The 8,074-nt window shown below is 40.5% G+C and overlaps 1 protein-coding gene across 1 annotated transcript in view; it reads right to left on the reverse strand.

Moving 5' to 3' along the window:
- Positions 1–7,225, reverse strand: part of LOC126489103 (nuclear autoantigen Sp-100-like) — a 25,567-nt gene extending 18,342 nt beyond the window's left edge. The window contains 1 exon segment of the mRNA XM_050123168.1: positions 7,064–7,225. Within this exon segment, the coding sequence (XP_049979125.1) occupies positions 7,064–7,119 (56 nt within the window). The 5' untranslated portion in view covers positions 7,120–7,225.
- Positions 7,226–8,074: the final 849 nt, after the last annotated feature.

Below are 8,074 nucleotides of genomic sequence, written 5' to 3' on the forward strand. Positions count from 1 at the left end.
AAAGAAATACATATGAAGATACATGAAGCTTACAGAACACCAAATAGACTGAACAAAAAAAGGTCCTCTCACCACATAATAATCAAAAAATCAAAACACTAAACATATAGAATAAAGAATATTGAGAGCAAAAGAAAAGGGGAAAGGAGCATATAAAGGTAGACCTATCCGAATTACACCTGACTTCTCAATGGAAACAATGAAAGCCAGAAGGTCTTGGTAAATAAAGCCTTATACAGACATTAAGAGACCACGGATGCCAGCTCAGACTACTATACCCAGAAAAATCTTGAATCTCCATAGGTGGAGAAAACAATATATTCCATGACAGAACCAGATTTAATCAATACCTAGCCACAAACCCAGACCTACATAAAGTACTAGAAGGAAAACTCCAACCCAAGGAACTTTGCTACATTCACAAAAACACAGACAATAGATGGTCACACAGCAACAAATCCCAAAGAAGGGGGAAACACACACAATAACATCACTAACAATGAAAACTAAATAACAGAAATTAGCAATCACTGGTCACTTATATTCCTTAATACAAATGGATTCAACTCACCTATAAAAAGACACAGGCTAAAAGATTGGATATGAAAACAGAATCCATCCTTCTGCTGCATACAAGAAACACACCTCACTCTCAAAAACAGACATCACCTTGAAGTAAAGAGTTGGGAAAAAATTTTTCAATCAAATGGACCTAAGAAACAGTCTGGTGTAGTATCCTAATATCTAACAAAACAGACTTCAAATTAAAATCAATCAAAAGAGACAAAGAAGGACATTTCATTCATACTAATCACAGGAAAAATCCATCAAGAAGAAACCTCAATATTGAATACCAAATACAAGGGCACCCTCATATGTAAAAGAAACACTACTGAAGCTTAAATCACACATTACATCCCACACACTAATTGTGGGAGACTTCAACACCCACTCTCATCACTGGACAGGTCTGTCAGACAAAAAATTAACAGAGAAATAAGTCCATTTGAGTCATAACATGTGTTATGACTCAAATGGACTTAACAGACATCTATAAAACATTCCATCCAAACATAAAGGAATATATCTTCTTCTCAACACCTCATGGAACCCTCTCTAAAACTGACCGTATACTAGGTAACAAAGCAAACCTCAACAGATATAAAAAAAAAAAATTGGAATAACCCCATGTATCTTATTGGATCACCATGACTTAAAACTAGAATTCAACAGCAATACTAATTTCAGAACGCCCACAAACACGTGGAAATTAAGCAGAGCTCACCTGAATCACCAATGGTTCAAGGAAGAAATTAAAGACTTTCTAAAATTCAATGAAAATGACCACATAACATACCCAATTTATGGGACACAATGAACGCAGTGTTAAGAGAAAAGTTCATAGCATTAAATGTCTAAATAAAGAAGCTGGAAAAATTTCACACTAGTAAGTTACCAGAACACTTGAAAACTCTAGAACAATAAGAAGCAAACTTACCCAGGAGGACTAGATGGCAGGAAATAATCAAATTGAGAGCTGAAATCAACAAAATAGAAACAACGAAAACAATACAAAGAATCAATGAGAAAAAAGAGTTGGTTCTTCAACAAAATCAATAAAATAGACAAACCTTTATCCAATCTAAGAAAAAGGCAGAGAGAGAATATACAAATTAACAAAATCAGAAACAAAAGGGGAGACATAACAACAGACACAAAGGAAATCCAGAGAATTATCAAGTCATACTTCAAAAACCTGTACTCCACTAAATTGGAAAAATTAAAGGAAATGGACAATTTTCTGGATAAATATAACTTACCAAAATTAAATAAAGACCAGATAAGCAAATTGAATATGCCTATAGCTGCTAAAGAAATAGAAACAATCATCAAAAGTCTCCCAACCAAAAAAAAAAAAAAAAGCCCAGGACCACATGGGCTCAGAATTCTATAAGATTTTCAAAGAAGAACTAATACCAACACTCCTCAAATTGTTCCACACAATAGAAACAGGAGGAACACTGCCAAACCCGTTTTACAAGACTACAATTACCTTGATACTCAAACCACACTAAGACATTACTAAGAAAGAGAATTACAGACCAATCTCACTCATGAACATTGATGTAAAAATTCTCAATGAAATACTGGCAAACCAAATCCAAGAACACATAAGAAAAATCATCCACCATGACCAAGTAGGCTTCATCCCAGAGATGCAGGGATGGTTCAACATATGAAAATCTACCATAAAAAAACAAACCCAAAAAAAAAACAAAAAACAAAGTTATCTCATTAGATCCTGAAAAGGCCTTCAACGAAAATACAACATCCCTTTATGATAACTCATGATTAGGGTCTTGGAGAGAGCAGGGATACAAAGAGCATACCTAAACATAATTAAGGCACTATACAGCAAGCTAACAGCCAACATCAAACTAAATAGAAACTCAATGTGATCCCACTGAAATCAGGAACAAGACAAAGTTGTTCATTCTCTCCATATCTATTCAATATAGTTCTTGAGGTTCTAGCTAGAGCAATAAGACAACAAAAGGAAATCAAGGAGATACAAACTGGAAAAGTAGTCAAACTCACTATTTGCTGATGATATGATAGTTTGCATAAGCAACCCCAAAAATTCTATCAAGGAACTTCTACAACTCATAAACACTTACAGTAATGTAACAGGATACAAGATTAACTCAAAAAAAATCAGTATTCCTCCTGTATACAGATGATAAATGGGTTGAAAAAGAAATCAGAGAAACATCACCCTTCACAATAGCCATAAATAACATCAAATATCTTGAAGTAACTCTACCCAAACAAGTAGAAGGCGTGTATGACAAGAACTTTAAATCTTTGAAGAAAGAAATTGAAGAAGACACCAGAAAACAGAAAAATCTCTGATGAGTTTGGGTAAAAATGGTAATTTTACCAAAAGCAATCTACAGATTCAATGCAATGCCCAGTAAAATTCTTCTCAGACCTTGAAAGAACAATACTCAGCTTCATATGGAAAATCAAAAAACCCAGGGTAGTTGAAACAATCCTGTACAATAAAGGAACTTTTGCAGGCATCACAATCCCTGACTTCAAACTCTACTACAGAGCTACAGTTCACAGCCCGGTACTGGCATAAGAACAGACAGGAGGACCAATGGAACTGAATCGAAGACCTGGATATCAATCCACATACTTACAAACACCTGATTTCTGACAAAGAAGCAAAAAAACATAAAAATAGAAAAAGAAAGTATATGGAATAAATGGTGCTGGCATAACTGAATATCAACATGTAGAAGAATGAAAGTAGATCCATATCTATCACCATGCACAAAACTCAAATCCAAATGGACCAAAGACCTCAATATAAAACCAACCACACTGAACCACACAGAAAAGAAAGTGAGAAGTACACTTTAACTCATTGGCACACGAAACCACTTCCTAAATATAATTCCAGTAACATAGACACTGAGAGCAACAATTAATAAATGGGACCTTCTGAAACTGGGAAGCTTCTGTAAAGCAAAGGACATGGTCAATAAGACAAAATAACAGCATACAGAATGGGAAAAGGTCTTCACCAACCCCACATCAGGCAGAGGACTGATCTCCAAAATACAAAAAAAAAAAAAAAAAAAAAAAAAAAACTGAGGAAATTGGTCATCAAAAGAACAAATAAACCAATAAAACAAAATGGGGTACAGACCTAAACAGAGAACTCTCAACAGAGGAATCTAAAATGGCTGAAAGACACTTAAGGAAATTGCTCAACATCCTTAGCCATCAGAGAAATGCAAATGAAAACAACTCTGAGATTCTATGTTATACCTGTCAGAATGACCAAGATCAAAAACACTGATGACAATCTATGCTGGAGAGGTTGTGAAGTAAAGGGAACACTCCTACATTGCTGGTAGAAGTGCGAACTGGTACAGCTACTTTGGAAATAAGTATGGCGATTTCTCAGAAAATTAGGAAACAACCTATCTCAAGACCCCGCAACACCACTTTAGGGTATATACTCCAAGGATGCTCAATCATACCACAAGGACATGTGCTCAACTATGTTTGTAGCAGCATTATTTGTCATAGCCCGAACCTGGAAACAACCTAAATGTTTTTTCAAAGAAGATGTGGTACATTTTTACACAATAAAGTACTACACAGCAGTAAAAAGTAATGACATCTTAAAATTTGCAGGCAAATGGATGGATCTAGAAAACATCATATTGGATGAGGTAACCCAGACTCAGAAAGACAAATGTAATATGTACTCACTCATAAGTGTCTTTTAGATATAAAGCAAAGAAAAACCAACCTACAATTCACAACCCCAGAGAACCTAGACAACAAAGAGGACCCTAAGAGAGATATACATGGATCTAATCTACATGGGAAGTAGAAAAAGACAAGACCTCCTGAGTAAATTGGGAGCATGGGGACCATGGAAAAAGATAGGAGGGGAAAGGGGAGGAAGGGAGGGGAGCAGAGAAAAATATGTAGTGCAATAACATCAATAAATAAAAGAACTCTCTTTACTAAAACAAAAACTGGAGTCAAACTGGTGAATCTCTGAATGACTGCTGACTCGGGACAGGTTCCCTATCTGATGACGTGTTGTACATCCCCAGGAAATGTTCTGTCACACAAAAAGCCTCACTTCAGGATCAAGAATCACAAATAATGGCTGCTGAGGGAGGTTGACTAAATCTTCTCCAGGGACTAGCCTCCTGGTAGGTCATCTGATCCCAAGTGGTCAGCGCTAAACACATAGACACGGGAGCAACACTGAGTGGACTCAGCAGGCCGTGTGTGTGTGTGTGTGTGTGTGTGTGTGTGTGTGTGTGTGTACATACATATACATACCCACATACATGTAAAGGGCTCTATAGACTGGAGCATGGCAAACATGGCTCTGGCAGGCCTTGCCCTTCCCCCTTCATTCCACAAAGATCTATTCCCTTACTTGACTACTTCTTCTCCTGAGGCTGACCACCAAGGTCTAGCTATCAAAGTATTAAACTCCAGCAATCAAAAGCTTCCCTTTGGTTACCCTAATTTACATGCCCAATCAAAACAAATCAGTCTATCCTAGCACAGGGTTTTCTCTTTTCCCTTTATAAACCATTTGCCTGTGGACCACAACTCTCTCCTCCTCTATCCAGAGGCAGTCCTTTGTCCCTCCTGGAAAAATATCCCTTCCCATCTCCCTTGCCCCTTTTCTCCCCTCTCCTTTGTCTCTTATTCCTTGCCCTTTGTCCCTCTGGGGAAAATCTCCTTTGTGCTGAAAGCTTGGTCTTGTTGTGTCGTGTTCTGGTTTTGGTCCTTTTAAGGTAGATAGATGATAGATAGGTAGGTAGATAGATAGATAGATAGATAGATAGATAGATAGATAGATAGATGATAGATAGATAGATAGATAGATAGATAGATAGATAGATAGATAGAGATATAGAGATAGAGAGATAGAGAGATGATAGAGACAGACAGATGATAGATATATTTAGATATGTGTGTAACAATAATAATGAAAGAGGAAGAGGCCAATAATTTCCAAGGGAGTAAGAGGAACAGGAGAGAGGGAAGAATAGAAATGATGTAAATACTTACATAAGAAACTCAATAACACTAAAAAATTACGTTTAGTCATAACCTCCCTGCTGTAAATGTACCTGTGTCTGCAAATGTTTCTCTGGGCTTTGGCTTCCTTCTCTCCAATCCATCTGTTAGTCCCTATACCAGAACCCCACTGCCTTAATAACTGTAGGTTTAAAGTATGTTTCAAACACTGGGGGCTGGGGAGTATGAGCTGTCCATCTTTATTCTTCTCCAGGACTGGTCTGCCCCATCAGGGACCCCTACGGTCCCATAAAACTCTGAGGGTCAGGGCTCCCATTTGTGTAGCGGAGACAAAAACGATTAGAAGTTAAAAGGTAGGGTGAGAGGGGTGTTGGAATTTCTATAGGGGTTGTGTTGAATCTGTAATCATTCGGGGTAGTGTCGACAGAGAGAGCATAGCTGGAGAGACGCCAAAAGTGGCCCAGGCAGAGCAAAGACTTGGCAGACATCCGACAAAAATCAAAAAAGCCCAGCATTCTATTCTGTGGGGTTATAGGGTCTACAGAGAAACAGTGCCCCCAAAATAATACTGGGTGTTGGCAAAGCAAGATTTCCGGGGTCCCCGTCCTCCTCCCTTGATTAGGCCACAACTGGGCGTGGGGGTGAGGTGAGAAGCCAGAAGTTGAGTGCACTTGAAACTTAACAGTTGAACAGAAAATGAAACAAGGAATTAAATTTGGGCAAAGCGAAAGTGCCCTTAGCTCTTAAAAGAATTACTGGAGTCTTTTCCTGAACCCCAAAGGACAGCCGCTGTTACGAGTAACACCTTGAGTGTTCCCCCACCCCCATCCCGCCTGGTGTCACCGTCGCCGCAGGGGGAGGAGCAAGGCGGGGCACTAACTGGAAATCAGCAGCGGTCCCCTGAGAGCAGATCCTCCCCTCCGGTACCCCCTCCCTCCCTGGTGGCGCTGACCTCAGGCGGGGTAGCTCGTTAGAAAAGACCTGGTTGGCAAACGGCTCCTGCCCTGACCTCCTTGCAGGGTGCAGGACATGGCGGCCCAGAGTGTACCACTTCGTAATCCTTTAAGATGAAGGATTTTTTCTCGAAAGAGAAAAAGATCTTTCGAGAGAATTCCCTACCACCAATACTTCCCTGAGAGTTTCATCAGGGAAGAATGATAGACTCAGCCTAAGAGAGGAAGCTCGAAGTCAGCTCACCTTCAGAGGAACTCTGTCTCAAACCATCATCTCTTCTATCCGCCCGTTTGTTCATTTTCCCCCAAAGCACCTCGCAGGCAGTCTGACAGCCCCTCCCCTCTCCGCCAATAGGTATCAAGGCCAGCACCCTATCCTCACATTAACCTGCCTGCTGTCTGACTATTTCATAGACTCAGTTAAGAAGTCCTCAGCCTCACTTCCCCTACGCTCTTCCGTGCTCTCCCTCCATTTTTTGCCGCCCCAGCAGCCTCCCAGCTCCCCCCCAGTTAGCCACCTTGAGTCTCGGGAATCCTCAGGGAATGTGGCAGCCTTCTTCCTGGCGAGAGTCATGGCAAGTACAGAGAACAGAACTTAGAAAGAAAGCTAGGACCTCCGGCTGGGTGGGGTTTAGTAGGAGAGCGAGGGAAAACGTTTGTGAAATTTGCATTTGACCCACCGCTTCTTTCTCTGAAGAACTTGGGTACCCCCTTTCCCTCTCGCGCGTTTCTGCAAGTCTATACTGACCCCTCGTGGCATTACTTTGTTACTGCAAGTCTCCAATCGGATCATAAACATTTTTAGCTTTCTGATTTGGGGAGCTTTGGCGATATTTGCTTTACATATGAGATAGATATCTTGAAGAAGGGACACGTAGTCGTTATTTTTTGTTGCTGTGATTAAATACCATGAGCAAGGCAACTTATTAAAGAGTTTATTTGGGCTTTTATCTATCGTGACAGGGATTCAGAGCAATCAGAGGCAGTCATGATACCAGAACAACAGAGTTCGTATCTGTAACTGCAAGCAGGAAACAGAAAGAAGGGACTGGAAGTGGTATGTGGTTTTGAAACTTCAAAAATCTACCTTCAGGGATGTACTTCCTCTTCAAGGTAGGCCACATCTAGTGCCCCACCCCCCACCCTCACCCCCACCCCTCCCACTCCACCCCTACCCCACCCCCCTACCCCCACCCCCACCCCTACCCCCGCCAATAACACCTCTAAACTGGAGACCACACACTCAAACATGTGAGCCCATGGGGGAGGGATAGGAGCATTCTTATTCAAATCACAGCACCCAGAAATGTCAGATTTCATGGAGATGCCCCAAAATATCCCCCCAGGAAATGTTCCCGCATTCGGCCATCCATTTGGCCCCATCCAGAAAGTACTAAAATAAAATAATGGGCCAAAAAAAAAAAAAAGTCTTTCATAAACTTAACCTGCCCTCTCTTGACCCCTTCAGTCCTGCAGAGACTAAAAAGAAACAGGTGGGCCCGGCGGTGGTGGCGCGCGCCTTTAATCCC

This window comes from Alexandromys fortis, unplaced genomic scaffold, assembly GCF_014885135.2.
Source record: "Alexandromys fortis isolate MF-2015 unplaced genomic scaffold, M_Fortis_MF-2015_v1.1 scaffold_213, whole genome shotgun sequence".
Classification (NCBI taxonomy): domain Eukaryota; kingdom Metazoa; phylum Chordata; class Mammalia; order Rodentia; family Cricetidae; genus Alexandromys; species Alexandromys fortis.